Source organism: Cucurbita maxima, unplaced genomic scaffold (assembly GCF_002738345.1).
Source record: "Cucurbita maxima cultivar Rimu unplaced genomic scaffold, Cmax_1.0 Cma_Scf00018, whole genome shotgun sequence".
Taxonomy (NCBI): domain Eukaryota; kingdom Viridiplantae; phylum Streptophyta; class Magnoliopsida; order Cucurbitales; family Cucurbitaceae; genus Cucurbita; species Cucurbita maxima.
This window is the reverse complement of record NW_019272034.1, coordinates 3,673,806-3,691,054: the sequence shown is the minus strand read 5'-3', so window position 1 is coordinate 3,691,054 and position 17,249 is coordinate 3,673,806. Positions and strand designations below refer to the sequence as shown.

At 34.9% G+C, this 17,249-nt stretch overlaps 2 protein-coding genes across 7 annotated transcripts; both read left to right on the top strand.

The window, feature by feature from the left end:
* Positions 1 to 6,947: 6,947 nt before the first annotated feature.
* On the top strand, positions 6,948 to 16,986 carry LOC111493237 (malonyl-CoA-acyl carrier protein transacylase, mitochondrial-like). Of its 4 annotated transcripts, none has more exons than XM_023142884.1 (12): positions 6,948 to 7,354; positions 8,385 to 8,470; positions 8,628 to 8,694; positions 8,993 to 9,135; positions 9,255 to 9,303; positions 9,382 to 9,519; positions 9,589 to 9,669; positions 9,792 to 9,968; positions 10,679 to 10,765; positions 10,836 to 10,938; positions 12,532 to 12,538; positions 16,976 to 16,986. In XM_023142884.1, exons 1-10 carry the CDS (start codon positions 7,112 to 7,114, stop codon positions 10,896 to 10,898), a joined length of 1,134 nt encoding a protein of 377 aa, XP_022998652.1. In that variant the 5' UTR covers positions 6,948 to 7,111; the 3' UTR covers positions 10,899 to 10,938; positions 12,532 to 12,538; positions 16,976 to 16,986. The 4 variants fall into 4 exon arrangements, with proteins under 4 accessions (XP_022998652.1, XP_022998651.1, XP_022998650.1 ...); XM_023142883.1 differs by lacking the exon at positions 12,532 to 12,538 and adding an exon at positions 11,264 to 11,270; XM_023142882.1 differs by lacking the exons at positions 12,532 to 12,538; positions 16,976 to 16,986 and having other exon boundaries at positions 10,836 to 11,042.
* On the top strand, positions 12,235 to 16,591 carry LOC111493238 (probable protein phosphatase 2C 26). Of its 3 annotated transcripts, none has more exons than XM_023142888.1 (12): positions 12,235 to 12,459; positions 12,855 to 12,906; positions 13,005 to 13,084; positions 13,215 to 13,299; positions 13,446 to 13,516; positions 13,655 to 13,734; positions 13,825 to 13,922; positions 14,502 to 14,625; positions 14,723 to 14,805; positions 14,912 to 14,960; positions 15,043 to 15,112; positions 16,435 to 16,591. In XM_023142888.1, the coding sequence occupies exons 1-11, from the start codon at positions 12,317 to 12,319 to the stop codon at positions 15,093 to 15,095; spliced, it is 918 nt and encodes a 305-aa protein (XP_022998656.1). In that variant the 5' UTR covers positions 12,235 to 12,316; the 3' UTR covers positions 15,096 to 15,112; positions 16,435 to 16,591. The 3 variants fall into 3 exon arrangements, with proteins under 3 accessions (XP_022998656.1, XP_022998657.1, XP_022998655.1); XM_023142889.1 differs by having other exon boundaries at positions 16,348 to 16,591; XM_023142887.1 differs by lacking the exon at positions 16,435 to 16,591 and having other exon boundaries at positions 15,043 to 15,252.
* Positions 16,987 to 17,249: the final 263 nt, after the last annotated feature.

Sequence of the window (17,249 nt, the reverse complement as noted above, 5' to 3'; positions counted from 1 at the left end):
GTGCATATTACATTAATATCTTAAATATTAAATATTCACAAGTTATAACTCATCACTAATATCGGTTACAAACGTCAAATATTTTAAATATTTATAATATTCATAAAAATACGGCAGGTAGAATTAAGTTGTCTTATTTTCGAGTTGGTTGAGTTGACCTAATTAAAAAAAGTTACCTTGCGAACTGGCCTAAAAAATTCAACTCACCCAAACCGAAAAATAATTTAACACAACCCAACGTTTAAGGTTTGAGTTTTGTAGTCCAAAAATCGATAGATACACTCATTTTAGGAAGTATGCGTGTAACGGCTCAAGCCCACTGCTAAAAGATATTGTTTTGTTTGAACTTTTCTTTCGAACTTCCCCTTAAAGTTTTTAAAAAGCGTGGGAAAAAGTTTCGATACCCTTATAAACAATTTTTCGTTTTCCTCCCCAACCAATATGGGATCTCAAAATCCACCCCTCTTCGGGGCCCAATGTCCTTACTGACAAACCGCCTCATGTTCACTCCCTTCGGGACTTAGTCTTCTCGCTACACATCGCTTGGTGTCTGGCTCTAATACCATTTGTAACTGCCCAAGCTCACCGTTAGCAGATATTTTCTCTTTGGATTTTCCCATTCGGACTTCTCCTCAAGATTTTTAAAACACGTTTATTAGATAGAGGTTTCTAACACTTATAAAAAATGTTACGTTATCCTCCCAACTATTGTGGGATCTCACAACCTATCTTCTAAGGATAGGTTTCCACAGTCTTACAAGCAATGCTTCATCCACGCCCTTGAGAACATAACATTCTCGTTGACACACTATTTAATGTCTAACTCTAATACCATTTGTAACAACTCAAAACCACAGCTAACAAATATTATCCACTTTGACTCATTATTTATCATTGTCCACCTCACGATTTTAAAACGCGTATGTTATGAAGATGGTCTAGCCCTATTCTAACCAATGTCTTGCACCGTCCAATAACTGACTATGATACCATTTGTAACAATCTAAGTCCACCGTTAGCAATTATTGTTCGCTTTGGCTCATTAAATATCACCGTCAGCTTCACAGTTTCAAAACACATCTACTAAAAAAGAGATTTTCACATCATTGTAAAGAATGTTGATTCCCCTCTACAACCAATCTGAGTTCGTTTTTTTGGTCAAATGATTTTGATTTTTTGAAGAAAAAAAAAATGGTGAAGAAATGAAAATAAAAAGAAAGTAGGGTCAAAAGTAAGAAAAAGGGATAGCGTAGGGACTGGCAGTGAAAAAGTAAACATAAGAAGGAGCCTTTTTCTGCAAAATCTTCGGGATAGGTTATTAGGTCAGACCTCTAATTAATGTCACATAGACCAAATTCAATTCATTCATTTCTTCAATCACCAACCACACCCTTTCAACTCCATTCCAACTAAATTTAATAACTTCTTTGTTAGTTGGACATATTTCCACGTTATCTGCCACATCATCATATTACCTAATTCTTTTGATGCCTTCATACTCAATCCTCGGCCGACATTTTTCAGTATCCCTGCACCACACCGTCATATAACCTAATTCTTTTCTTGCATCCTTACGGCGTTGATCCTGACTTTTTTCTGCATCCCTGTGTCACATTGGGTTATATAACCTTATTATTTCAATAGTTTCATACCCAATTTTGGACCTGAGTTCGTTCTGTATTGCTACGTTCGTATTTCCTATTTACATGTTAAAAACGACGTTTTAAATATTAAAATAAATTTTTAAATATTTAAAGACGATGAATGCACCTAAGAATTTTGTACTTTTCTATCGGTTCATTGAAGCATAAGAAAGGAATGATAAATGGAAAGAGAGAAAAATGTGAGGAAATTCAACTAATGAATAATTTAAGTTTATTAAATATTTTTAGTGTGTTGAAAATAATCATAATTATTAAAATTAGAATTTGTAGTTAGAAAACAAAAAAAATATATATATACATATATAAAATTAAAAAAGAATAATAAAATTGTTATTTAAAATACTTTAAATAATTAAAATTAATAATATTAAATTTGGAATATAATTAACATTAAATATTGTGAAATATTGAGGATATCGATTCCATTATTTTAACCGATGTGACAGGCGGGCAGGGGCAGGGGCAGGGCCTTTGCCGACATTGTAAAGTAGCCTTTAACCGCTGCCCACTCACGACCCTTCATTTGACTTTTTCCCCTTCCAATTCATTAATTTTTCTCCTTTTATATTTCAATTTCTCACTCTATTCGAGACTAGTGCATTAAGTAATATAATATATATTATCTATTTTTGTTCGTTACATATTGTCATCAGTTTTACGGGTTTAAAACGTACATATTAGGGAAAGATTTTCTTATTCTTATAAGAAATGTTTCATTCCCTCCCCAATCAATGTAGGATTTCACCGTCCATCCCTCTTAGAGCCTAGTGTCTTCATTCTCGCACCACCCGGTGACTTTCTCTGATACAATTTGTGATAACTCAAGTCCACTGTTAGCAGATACTATCCGTTTTGGCTCATTACAACTTTCGTCAGTCTCACGTGTTTAAAACGCGTCTATTAAGGAAAGATTTTCACACTCTTATAAAAAATACTTTCTTCCCTCTTCAAACAATGTGAAATTTCACAATTCACACCTCCTTATAGAATAGCGTCCTCGCTGGCACACCGCCTAGTAACATGCAGCTTTGATATCATTTGTGATACCCCAAGTTCACCACTAGTAGATACTGCTCGTTTTGGCTCATTACGTATCGTTATTAATTTCATGAGTTTAAAACACATTTAAGAAATACTTCGTTTCCATATCCAACTAACGTGGGATCTCACATCATTTAAATTCTCAAGATTTCTAGTCGCTATCAATTTGATAAGAGAAGTTGGGCATTCTTAATCAACGAACGAACTGTATTTAAATATGTTAAGAATGAAAAAATAAAATATATAAAAAAATATTAAGATATATTTCATAACTAATATATATGGAAAAGATACAAATTGAACGAAATAGTAACCATGGTTTGGTGTCGAACCATGAGTTGAGTTAGGCTGAAATCCAAGTTGGATTGTGAAATGAAATAGAAAAAGTAATAAAAAAAAAAAAAAAAAAAAAAAAAAAAAAAAAAAAAAAAAAAAAAAAAAAAAAGACTAAAAAGGTGAGAAAAAAGGGACAGAAAATCTAAGACAGTACTGAAAAAGTTTGACCTGTTTGGAAATGGAATTGGAAGCAGCACAAACACACCCTTTTTCTTTAATACAGATATGTTTTGGGGTTCAGATCACACCTTAAAGTGCACTGCGAAACTTAAATGCACAATTTATTTGCAGGCTCTGAGGGCCCGAGGGGCCTCAATTTCAGGCCACACTCTTCCTCTTCCTTCTTGCTTCTCTTCTTTCCTCTTCTATCCTTAAATTTACCTTAACCTACGTTCCTTCATTAATCCGCTCATAAACAAGACTCTCCACAATTGTATGCTATTGTCTACTTTGAACATAACCTCTCATAGCTTTCCTTTGAGTTTCTCCAAAAAGCCTCGTACCAATGAAGATGTAGCACTTTCATCATCCAACACCTCCTCTTAATCGAGGCTCGACTCCTCTGGAGTCTTAGTCATTTTTTACTGCCTTCGAAGTGCCTTAACTCCTTTTCTTCTCGAGTCATTTGTTCGACATTTGACTCTCATACCCTATTAAGAATGAGAAATAGAATGTGTATATTCTCATTGATATTGATAACATATAAATATAATACAAGCTGACAACAAGAAAATATAAATAATTAAATACAGAGAATAAAATAAAATATACATTAAAAAAATATAAGATATATTTCATAAGTAATATATATTATAAATATTATATCTCAACATAATTCATGTTCTTATCGAGTAAATAAATGAATCGAGTCCAGAGTAATACTAAATTTAAAAGTAGGATAGTTAAAAGAAATTCATCAAATTACATTAAAAGGAACCGAGATCACTTTCTCATAATTTTTCTAAAAATCATTTGAATTAAAGTAAAAAAAAAAAAAAAAATTGAAATGACTTGTCGTTGATTTATGGATATCAATTCTTGATCTAAATTCTAGGTTAGACATAAGGCGTTAGAGTGGGATAATTTATACGATCTTTGATATTTGGCCCGACAAACTTATTTTTTATTTTTTTATTTTTTTATTTTTTATTTTTTACTCTAATTCATTTTCATAGAAATAGAAAAAAAATAAACATGACAAGAACAGTGAAAAAGAAAAAAAAAAGAAAATGAAAATTTGACTGTGTTGAATTCAACTACTCCCCTCTCCTATTCAGTAAAAATTCATAAATAAGTTACTGACAAAGTTTTCACCTGATCTTCCTAGGGAAAAATTGAAATAATAATAATAATAATAATTTTAAAAAATAAAAATAAATGAAACTTAAATTAGTTTCCAAATTATCTCATTTATTTAGTAATTTAACTTAAATATTACAATATTAATTTAAATTATAAAAAAAAGAAAAAAGAAAAAAAAAAGAAAAGGGGTTTAGGGCTATAAATAAGGGTTTGGGGTTAGCCTGTCTGTGGGCAGCCAAGCCAGGAAAGCAAAAGAAATGAGAGAGAGAGGGGAGGGTTTAGTTTGGGAGAATCTGTAAAGCTCAGGAGGGATAGCGCCATGGTTCGTATCAATAATAATATTATTACACCTTCCATTTTCTTTCAATGGCGCTATCCATCCTGAGTTTCATAGCTTCTTCTTACTCACTCGTCTTCTCCTTCCTCTTCCTCTTCCTTTCATAGCCTCTCGTTAACGTTTTAATAAAAATCGTTTTTTAAGCATTTGAAAAGTTATTCTAAATGGAATGATTATGTCATTACATTCTTCTTCTTACGTTCATAATCGTTAAATTTTCTATTGATTGTTTGTAACGATTGGGATGTTGATTATATCACTCAAATTGTAAGCTATTGAATTGGGTTTTAATTGAATTTTGAATTGAAATGATTTTGGTTGATTTATGTATGTCGTGAATAAATAGATTTTTTTATAGCAATTTGATGAACTAAACGATTGGGTTTAGTTGATTGTGAACTAAGTTACTTAAGTCACCGACTCGACGAATATAACCAACCCGACCATGGAGGTTCAGATATGGAAGCTGACGCATGAAGGAAGAGAGAAGGGGAAAGGCCTTACTTCTCTGTAAAAGAGCACTTTCCAAGAATTCTGTCAATCCACTGCATGCCATTGGTCTCTTTTTTTTTTTTTTTTTTTTTACTTTTTTACTTTTTAACCTTTTTTACCTTTTACAGATTTTTGTTTACTCACTCGTTTATTTTCTGTATTTCTCTGTTTACCTGTCAGTAAAACCCTCTCCCACCAAATTTCTGTTGACTTTATTTAATCCATTTGAAATTATATTTTTATTAGAATTATCAATAAAAGTAAATTCTCCTAATATATATATATATATATTTTATTAAAAAAAGAATTGTATTTAGTAATTATAAATTGATTATTATAAAACCCACGTTTTTTTTTTTTTTTTTTTTTTTGTAAAATAGCTAATTTATTGATTTTATGAATAATCTATTTTCAACCTTCATTTGAGTTTTGGCTGTATTTATCCGACCAAAACCCTTGAAAATAAAAATTTATAGAAAATAATGATTAAATTCGATTCAAATGAAATTTGGATTCATCTAATAAGAGAAGACTTTCTTTGCACGAGAAGGCCGTCTGACCCCATCCACCTTTTTAAAACAAAAAAATGATTCTGTCGGTGCTTGAAATAATTTAGTCTAGTAGACTTATTACATTGTATTTGATTTTTTATTTATAATAATTATTTTTTTTTATAATTTTATTAAAATTATTATGGATCTTAAAACAAACTAAATTTTTTTAAATAGAATGAAAATTAAATTAAAACTAATTATTACAGTGATACAAGATACTTTAATTTTTTACGTTTTCGCAAACAGGATAATTATTATAATTTATTACAAAATAACCTCAACGTCTAAAATATAAGGTATATTAATGAAAAATAAATTAAAATTTAATTAGTGAGGTAAATTAGTTAAGTTAATCAGCAGTAAAATTACATAACATATTTTATTGGAGACCATAAACAAAGCCCAAATGCTATACAGCTCTTTTTACGAGTTCAAAAAGAAACTCAATCCTTTCAGGTAATTAATTAATTGAGTTAGTTATTTTATTTTTATAAATTAAATTATTTAAATAGTTTTAATTATTAAATTTTAAGTATACTCCAATAATAATTTTTGGTTAATCAGTAATACTATTTAATTAACTAATTTAAGTTAATTAGTAAGTTAGCATTAAATTAAGGCTATATTAAAATCAATGGGTAGTAAAGTACTCAGTTAATGTAATTAAATATTCAATTATAATACATTAATGGTAATTAATTGATTGATTAACATGTTAAATTGTTACAACCAAGCCATATAAAAAATATAATCAATTAAATATTAATACATTAAACAAACTTAATTATAATTATTGCATATTTAATTAATTCATTTTAATTAGTTAATTATCTCGATATAAATATTTCGTTATCTCTTCAATCAATGTGAGATCTTACATTCCACCCCGTGAATATTAGCGTTCATGCTGGCACACCAAATATCCGGTACTGATACCATTTATAAAGACCGTGACTAAATTCTATTTATATTTTTAAAAATTGTATTATGTTTATTTATAAAATATTTTTAGATTTATTAAGGAGTTATAATAGATTATATTACAGAATAGAAATTATTTATTAAAAATGAATAATAGAAATATGTGTTTATGAAAAATTTAAATTAATAATGAAGCTAAATTAATAAAAATATTCTTTAATATTCAAATATATTTTTAAAAAAATTAGTTTTGAATGAAACTGTTAATAATTTAATTAAAAAAAATACTAAATAGTTGGCTGGTTTGGGTGGGATGGTTCCGTTTTCCATCGTCTCTACCATCGGAGAAGACTGCTAAACGCATGGACATTTGAGGGAGCTATAAAAGACCTCCGTTTATTCGATCATGGCATCTGCTCGGCTTTCTTATCCTCCGATCTCCCGCTTCCATTTTCATTGCCGTGATGACCTCTTCTCTCGCTCTCCCCTCCACAATTTCTCTGAAGAAGTTGCCTCCCAATGCTTCCTCCTCTTTCAGGGCCTCCGCCTCCTTCATGGGCTTCAGAAATGGATTCCGAAACTCTACTGGTGCAAATTTCTTGATTCATAGGGTTTTTATGAGCGATTCTGTTCGATCGCAGACGTTGATTAATGATTCATTGTTCTTGGATTATAAGCCCACTTTTGCTTTTCTGTTCCCTGGTCAGGTCAGTTTTTTCTTCTTCTTTTTTTTTTTTTTTTTTTTTTTTTTTTTTTGTATGTGTGTGTTTGGTATTGCTTACTCGATGCACTAGAAATGGTTTTCGAGAAGAATTAGGCGTCCTCATGTTGAAATTGAGATCTATATTTCTGATGAAATTGATGCATTTTAATAAGCATGTTCGTCCTCAATTTTTTTTAGAAAGGACGTATCACTGTGTTCCTATCCTGTCGTATCCATGTTTAGTATTGTATTGTGACATCCCATTTCTGTTGGAGAGGAAAACAAAACGTTCCTTATAAGTGTATGGAAGTCCCTACCTACTAGTTGCATTTTAGAACCGTGAGGCTAATGACGAAGCGTAACAGACCAAAACAGACAATATCTGCTAGCAATGGGCTTGAATTGTTACAAATGGTATTAGAGTCAGACACCAGGTAGAGTACCGACAAGGATGTAGGGCCCTTAAGGGAATGAATTGTGAGATCTCGATGGTTGGTGTGCTAGTGAGGATGCTGACCCCCAAAAAAGATGGATTGTGTGAGATCTTGATGGCCCTCAATGTGATGAATGGTGAGATCTCACATTGATTGAAGAAGGGAACGAAGCTTATAAGAGTGTGCAATGGGTCAAAGCAGACCAATAGGTGTATTGTACAAATAAAAGCAAATAGCAAGAGAAATAAGTATTCTCTACCTTTTTATGACTCTATTGAGTTGATTAAGGAGTAGAAGAAGCAGCCTACTGTAGAGACGTCCACAAGGTGGGGCGGGGACTGGTGAGCGGGATGAGAATTTGACAGGGTTGGAGACGAGGACTAAGAATATAATCTCCGTCTCCGGTCTCCGGTCTCCGGTCTCATTGAAGAAAAACCTCTCCATATTATTTTCCCCATTCTTAGTTAAAATGGAGATTTGCCATCCTGTTGAGAGTAGGTCATCCGAAGTTAAAAAGGACAATAGTTATGATTTCCTTTTCTTTTTATCTTACGAACAAAATTTTGAATGTTTTTGCTTTCTTCACTCTCGAGTACTCAGGGTGCACAAGCTGTGGGAATGGGAAAGGAATCTCAAAGCGTTCCTGCTGCAGCTGACTTGTTCAAGACAGCTAATGATATTTTAGGGTACGTCCCCAATTAATTATTCCTCCATCTTGGATTAGTCCTTGCATTGACTTTAGTTCAAGGTCAACCATACTTAGAGAGTTGACCCTCCCCTTACACTAACAGGCAATGGAGGGATTGCCCATGAGATGTAATGTTGTTTCATCTTTGTTTGCAGGTTTGATCTTCTTAATGTCTGCACTAATGGGCCAAAGGAAAAACTAGATTCAGCTATTATCAGTCAGGTATTTTATCTTGATCAGTCCAATCTTCTCTTGTCAAAAGGCCCGTTTTCGAGAAGTTTATCCTTTTTCAAGGGGTGCATACGGGTTGGGTTGGGTTGGTTAGGTTAGTGAACTGAGAGTTCACAACCCAATCCAACTTTTATGATTTGAATTGAGTAGTTTAGATTGGTCGAATGATCAGGTCATATGAACACCTCTACCTTTTGCTTTTGTCTTCGAGGGAATCTCATTAGCGCCTTGACCGTTATGAGCTAGTGGTAGTTAATTATTGAGACCATTCATATATGTGCAACTGCAGCCAGCAATCTACGTCACAAGTCTAGCTGCAGTTGAGCTACTTCGTGCTCGTGATGGAGGCCAACAAATAATTGACTCTGTTGATGTCACTTGTGGTCTAAGCTTGGGCGAGTACGCCGCATTAACGTTTGCAGGGGCTTTCAGGTGTATAATCAGTCCAGTAAATAGCATCAAATGAGCTTATCTTAGATCTTTATATGTAGACTCTGGTGATTCTGTTTCCACACTGACATGATTGCCAATGGGTTTGGTTCCATTTTTAGCTTTGAGGATGGACTCAGGCTGGTCAAGTTAAGGGGGGAGGCAATGCAGGTAACGATAACAAGTTCATTAACGGGACGTTCCGATTTCAGCTACTGAAACCAAACCAGCCACCATAACTTCCTTCAGGCAGCTGCTGATGGTGTACAATGTGGCATGGTGAGTATCATAGGATTGGACTCAGACAAGGTTCAGCAGCTCTGTGATTCAGCTAACCAAGAAGTCGATGAAGCCAGCCGAGTTCAGATAGCCAATTTCCTCTGTCCTGTAAGGCTCTTCTAAGCTGTTTGTTTCAAGTTTCATCAGCTTAGTTAATACTGTCTCCTATGATCACAGGGACATTATGTTGTATCAGGAGGTCTAAAAGGAGTAGAAGTTGTTGAAGCTAAGGCTAAGTCATTCAAAGCTCGAAAGACGGTATTGATCCATTTAAATGGAGATTTTACATCCCGTTCGGGATAATGGAACTTGAATTTTGAAGTCAAGTACTTCAGCTCTGTTAGAACTAACATGGCAATGGCTGCATAACTCCATGGTAGGTTCGGCTAGCTGTGTCGGGGGCGCCCCATACTAGCTTCATGGAACCTGCTGTCTCGAGATTAGAAGCTGCACTTGCTGCTACTGATATCAGAACCCCCAGAATACCAATAATCTCCAATGTTGATGCACAGCCCCACGCAGATCCTGACACAATGAAGAAACTATTGGCACGCCATGTAATTAGCTCAACTTTCTAAACCATGACTAATGACATCTTTGTGAGATCCCATGTCGGTTAGGGAGGAGAACGAAATATTCTTTGTAAGGGTGTGGAAGCCTCGAAAGGGAAACTCCAAAGAGGACAATATCTACTAGTAGTGAGCTTGGACTGGTATTAGAGCCAGACACTGGGCGATGTGCCAGTGAGGCTGGAGAGGGGGTGGATACTAGGCGGTGTACATCTAGGATGCTGGGTCCTGAAAGAGGGTGGATTGGGTGGTCCCACATCAATTGGAGAAGGGAACAAGTGCCAACGAGGACACTGGACCTCAAAGGGGGGTGGATTGTGAGATTCCACACCGGTTGGAGAGAAGAATGAAATATTCTTTATAAGTGTGTGGAAACCTCTCCCTAGTGTGTTTTAAAAACTTTGAGGGGAAGCCCGAAAGGGAAAACCCAAAGATGACGATATCTACTAGTGGTGAGCTAGGGCTGTTACATCCTTTGTAATCCTTCGTAATTAGCTCAACCTTCTCTATCCCTGCCCCATTTAGCTTACGGGAAAAATCTTTTCCTACTACCTTTCCCATTTATCATTTTTACGTCTATCAACGATATAAGTTTATAAGTTTATGGTGGATAAACATAAAAACAAATAGCAAAGATTAAATACCAATATTTTACGTATACTTTGAGGTTTAAGGTTTAAATTCTTGTAACTCTACAGGTGACTTGTCCTGTTCAGTGGGAAACAACACTGAAAACTCTTCTCAACAAGGGGCTGAAAAAGAGCTATGAATTGGGTCCTGGAAAGGTATGAAACTCTACGCCAATTCTAAGCCTACCTTTGTGATCTTATTTGGGAAAATGTATTTTGTGAACAGATTATAGCTGGGATTGTGAAGAGAATGGATAAAAGTGCCGATATTGAGAATATTGGAGCTTGATGATGTCTGCATCAATGCCCTGTGTGTTCAGCTGCTTGTTCTATTATTGCTGCAAGTTTCTGAGCAGTGCATGAGATTAATCTTTATGTATTTGAAGTTTTCCATTAGTAATAATATGCAAAATATGTTGAAATTTGAGTTCAACGAGCATTTAGTTCGGTTTTAGATCACGATTTCTTCCGAGCTCTCTCTTAGCAGAAGAAGAAGACTGGATCTGTACTTATACATTCTCAATTATTTGCGACTTAATTGATCGTCTCTACCCTAGACTAAGTCATCTGGCTTGACCTTATCTTTACTCAGGGTCGAGGTCTCTCAATACAACGTTGCGTCAACTTGTCATTTTAGTTCTCGTTGAACGATCCATGCATTGTGATGTCATTTTGTGTCTTGGGATAGCTCGGCCATCTTGGCCATCTTGGCTTCCTCGGACATATCTATCGGAACTAGCCCATGTGTCTCTCATCTCATCAGGAGATCCCCAACATCCATCCATTCAGGTTCTATCAAGGCATTTGACCCTCTCGTGTTCATGTTAAATCATTTATGGAATCCGTTTTAGATAGAGGGAGCATAATCAAACCTCTGACACATGAGTCATCGCTCACGTTGTGACACATGTATGTGTCACAAGATAGCTTGCTTAGGCCACATGTTTAAGGGTGATGGAAAACTAACAACATGCCTCTAATATAGTATATTTTGAGGCATTTCCAATCCTTCTAGAGCTCTCGTCATTTTGGTGAGCGGTCATACGACCACGTGGAGTGTCTATTCGATATCTGATTGACACAAAATTTGGTAAACTTTTATCTTTCATATAGACGGACTTAATTCTAGAGAGATGCATGCTGAACTCTATCGAAACCTTGACTTCTAAGATTATGACCCAAGACCCTACCTTGTGCTTTTCGAGCTTGTCTTCGGTCTCTCTCTCCAATATTGTATATGCCTCAGTTTGGCTTGAATGCACACTCTTGGTGTGGCTGGATCATGACATTTGTCTATTTTAGCATTCATGTGGCAGGATAGGCGCCACTTGAGAGTCGCCCCTAGTCTAGTCTATCTTGTCGTGTGACAGCCACAATCTACTTCTTAAAATCTAGTAGCATTCATGTGGTTGGATAAGTACGGAGGATGGCTGATTCATCCAGGCATTCGGCGGTAAAGCATCGGATGAGAGTCCGACCAGTCATATTATGAAGATGGACAATTAATTTAAATAGATTAAAAAAAAAATGCACCAGCCGGGAGTCAAAACCGGTCTGTTGCGATTCTATCGCTAGACCAGACCGCTGGTGCTTACTAAAAACGAAATAAACTCATATTTGTCTGAACCCAAACAAATATGAATCGAAGCCACAAAATCTGGCTCTCGTTTCTTGAGGGGTGAGAGGCGGGAGAGGTGGAAGCGGGAAATGGCGTCACTCGCCCTCCATGTCTCAGTTCCTCAGTCTCAACCACTCATTCGTTTCCCTTCCTTTTCTCTTTCAAGATTCTCTCAATGTTCGAAGAGAAGGAATTTGCTCTACTCTGCTCCGCCTCATCTCGACAATGTTCAGTATGTTTAATTCTGTTTTCTTATCGAATTTTTCGTTTCACTATTTTTTGAATCATTATCGCTTCAAGTGTCATGCGTTGTCATCATCTCTTTTCCGAATTGAAGCTTGAATCCTTTTCTCCCGGAGCTCTTTGCCTGTTGAGTGAATTGAGATTTTCGTGTATGGTGTGTTCGTTTTCCTTTGAACTTCTTAATGCATATACGCATACGCGAATGTTTCGACTGTTTTTGTTGTTCGGATTTTAGGTAATCGCTTTGTTGTCCCACTCCACCTGATGATAACGAACTGCGCTACCATTTGATTTATTAGTATGACATAATTTTTTATTTTGGCTTCTTTCTTCAAGTCCTAATGCTAATTTCTTTGCAATTTCTGTTAATCTTCTTTATTTTAGATCAGAGGTATCCTTGTGCGTTGGAACTCATCTCATTCCACACCCTAACAAGGTGAGTGTGGGCTGCAATACTCTTCCAATCGCTAACTTGAGCTAATAAAATGCTAATTCCCTGTTGATAACTTTCTTACTTTTCTCGTGTGCTTGAAGGCACTCACAGGAGGGGAGGATGCTTTCTTTGTCAGTAGCTACTCGGGAGGAGTTATTGCTGTTGCTGATGGTGTCTCTGGGTATGGTATAATTTTCATATATTCTTTTTTCGTGGAGATACGTGTATTGCCATTAGCATCTTCCTTCATGCTGAAAGGTATTTCCTAGATTGTTCGATAATGATTGTTCTTGTATCTTTTTCTTGGCTAGTTGGGCTAAAGAAAATGTGGATCCTGCTTTATTTCCTCGAGAATTTTTGGCTAATGCTTCAGATTTGGTGGAGAATGACGATGAGGTTGTATCATCTAAAAACTCAACTGATTGTATGGTTTATGAATTCTTAAGAAGTTGGACCACTAAAAGAGTTTGAATTACCATTGTAGTTTTTTGTTGTTGGAATATGTGGTGTTTCTTTCCATCTCATTTTCCGCTAATTAGCAGGTTAATAACGACCCCCAGATTCTTTTGAGGAAGGCACATGCTTCTACCTCTGCAACTGGTTCAGCTACTGTGTAAATTTTCCAACGCTTCTAAAAGTCTAAATAAGTTCCATATTAGATACGCACCCTGCAACCTTTATGTTTCATATTCTGGTAAATATTTGAATTAATGGTAGTGTTGTTTACCTTAGATTTCATTGGTATGGGCAGAATTGTTGCAATGATGGAGAGGAATGGCAAGCTGAAAATTGCAAATGTTGGAGATTGTGGATTAAAGATCATTCGTAAAGGTACCTGTCATGTTTAATTTACTTTTCCATCCTTCTTCAACACTTCAGAATCTTCAATTTTTTAGATAAACATAAACACGGTTTCCTTAGGTCAAATTATATTTTCCACATCCCCACAAGAGCATTACTTTGACTGCCCGTATCAACTGAGCTCAGAACGAGTTGGCCAGACATTCCTCGATGCCAAGGTATGATGATTTTCTGTATCTATATTGATTTATTTGAAGTATAATTGTGAAAATGTTTCAACTTTACTTGGACTGTTTTCTTAAAAAAAAAAAAAAAAAAAAAAAAAAATCCTGATGATGTTCCTATTTTTACATTTATGTTGCTGTCAACTTCTACATAACTCTGTTGTCCCTACTTCAAAGTTCTCAGGAAAATGATGGAGAAATGATAAAATAGTAATGAAGTTACTATTCAAAAGAAGTGATTCTTATCTTTACATACTATGTTCTAGTGAGAAGGTTTGAACTTGATAACTGAAATGGAGAAGACAAGTTGTTTTATTTCTGTAATCATCTTATGTATACGACCAATGATATCTTATGTATATGACCAATGATCTCCCCCAGATGTTGGACTATGTATTTCATAATTTACATGAAAAAATAATAAATTAGAGATTATGCCATGAGATTTCGGTGTTATATGGTTCTCTTTTAGACCTGGTTATTTGGTTACTTTACCACTTCCTTTGACCAATACCTTCCTTGTTCAATGGTCATAAAAATCAACAGATATATCATGTTTTGATATTGTAATAGGTTAGTAACGTGGAGCTAATGGAGGGAGATATTTTAGTAATGGGATCCGATGGACTATTCGATAATGTTTTTGACCATGAGATTGTTGCAACCGCAACCAAATATGTTGATGTTGGTGAGGCTGGTATGTGGTATCTGGTATCTGGTTTACTATCTGCTGTAAGGTTGATCTCAATCATTCAATCGGCCTGACCATTATTGATTTATCTTTTGAATGCTAGCTAAGGCGTTAGCTAACCTTGCAAGTAGTCATTCAGCGGATAAAACCTTTGAATCACCGTATTCATTGGAGGCTAGATCAAAGGTAAAATCCTTTCCCAGCTATTACTTCTTATGTGTTGGTTTTCACTTTCTGTATTGACTTCCTTATAATGGATGTCTTTTGTTTCTTTCACATTGAATCCTCACAGGGTTATGATGTTCCTTTCTGGAAAAAAATACTGGGAATGAAGCTTACAGGTAAAGAATTTACTCATATGATGTAAGCTAACTTCCCATTATATTTTCATTGGTAGGTAACTTACTCTTTCACTCTGAACAGGGGGAAAACTTGACGATATCACTGTGGTCGTAGGTCAGGTCGTGAGCTCATGATCTCATCATTTTCTCAAGTAAGGTTACAATGAAAATGAAACACAGTATATAATCTGCTTCCATAACTTATTCTTGTAAACCAATAACTTATTCCATAGCATAATTCTTACACCAAACTTTTCTCATATTAATAAATTATACCTACATTATTTTATAAGATGGTGCTACCCTTGACAGTGAAGAGAAAAGCCACTCGGTTCAATACATAATCATACAATCAGAACATTATGGGTCGAGAGCTTTGGGTTGAGAATCTCAAGTATTAGACTGAATAGAGTAGATGAAATCCATCCTATTTATTTGTCTCCTTGTGAAATACTCCTTATAAATTCATCCAGGTTTCTTTTAGCTTTTTGGCTCTATCCTTCATTTGTGTTCCCTCGGAGCTGCTAAGATCGATGAACCTTTGGACAATCTCTGATATTTCTTCTTTACAATTAATTATTAGCTAAAAGTAAAAAACAAGGTGAAAACATTTGCTCTACCCTTCATTATTAGCTACTTGAGGTTCCTTTTCAAGTTCAAAATAGGGTATTGCAGGACCAATCGTGTAGATGGGGAGTGGGATTTCCATTTTCAAAGTTTTCCTCATTTGGGGCTCAAGTTCACAAAAATAAGTGAATTGGGTATTCAATCGAAGATAATCTCCATGACTTCTTTATTGTTCCCTTCAAACACTTTTCTAAGACCTCTGTGCTGAATAAAGTCCTGAAATTTGATCCACTTCATCACCGTGATCTGCATTTACAAGAGCAAACCTCTGTTGTGTTCCAATAATTCTTTTCCTGAACAAATATATCTGTAGTGAATAACACCTCTATAGATCAAATTAGTTTGTCTCAAGGTTCAATTCAAGTTCTCCTTACTCATTTACATTTCGTAGAAGAGAAAAAAAAGTTACTAGACTAATCGCTATAACACGTTTCTTTTTCTTTTTCTTTTGAAATATGAATAAATCCCAAAAATGATTCAGGAAAATACACAATTGTATCCAAAATTTGGGGAACTTTTGGATATTTCCATTTGGATGACTTGTACCGTTCATGATTTAAATTGGTTAGAAGATTTAACTTTTGACTTCCCAATTACCCAATTGTCAAAAAAGAGAATTCATCCGATACTATCAGATTGTAGACCATGATTATGAAATAATAATAGAAAGAGTTCAATGTTTATAAGGCATATTTGACTATCTTTGTCATGTTGGCTTTCAAATATATAACAAGAGACTAAGAAATAAGTTAGCCAACAGGAAGAAGCGAACTATCAAGATAATCCATCTCAGATTCTGCTTCATCAATGGTTTTTGTTAAGCGAATAAGTGATACTTGGTATGCAGAGCCATAACAACCACGAGCTTCCAGGGATAACAGAAGAAGAAAACCAGCAATATGAAAGTACCCAGTAAAATGAAGGTGAAATTTAACTACCATATTTTTTCCAACCATGTGGCGTCATGAGTTACTCATGATTATAATAATCCGCCTTTAAGGAAAGCTTAAGTCTCACCACACCTTTTAACTTTGTGTCTATATTGAGTTGTATAATTAGAGTCTGACATGCTAACAAATATTTGACATGTGTTTAGAAAGTGTCCAAGTCTCTAACACATGTCAGAATGTCCAAAGTCTCTACCATGGAGACGATAGGCTAGTCAAACTTTCTTTAGTGTTCATGCATCTTTACCAAAGGGATAAAGAAAATCTCAAGTACGTTCACGTAAACACAAGAAGTTACCTTATCTTACCTTGCCTTCATTGCAGTTGGAAAAGAGGGCTCACGAAGTTTAACCATTCTGCGTGTGAAACTTAAAGCCATTGTTGATTAAAAGACTTTTGGTCCAGAAAATCATAGTCTCATATCTCAAAGTTAAACATAAGCAATGTTGCAAGTGAGTAGCCAGAGATCACACATTTATAAACTAAACGAAACAGCAACAATAATACAAATAAAAAATTAAGCAAAAGAATTCTCACCTCAATGTCCCGACCTTAGGGTAAAAACTCTAAGAAATTCGAGGACTAGAAGCTTTTGATCATCAGTTTTCTCACTAGTTTTACCACATGGAGATTCAATATTAGTAACTATTTCAAGCTCGATTCAAGAAACGTACTAAACACAAATTTGAAAGTGGAATAAAATCTAAAATTTTGA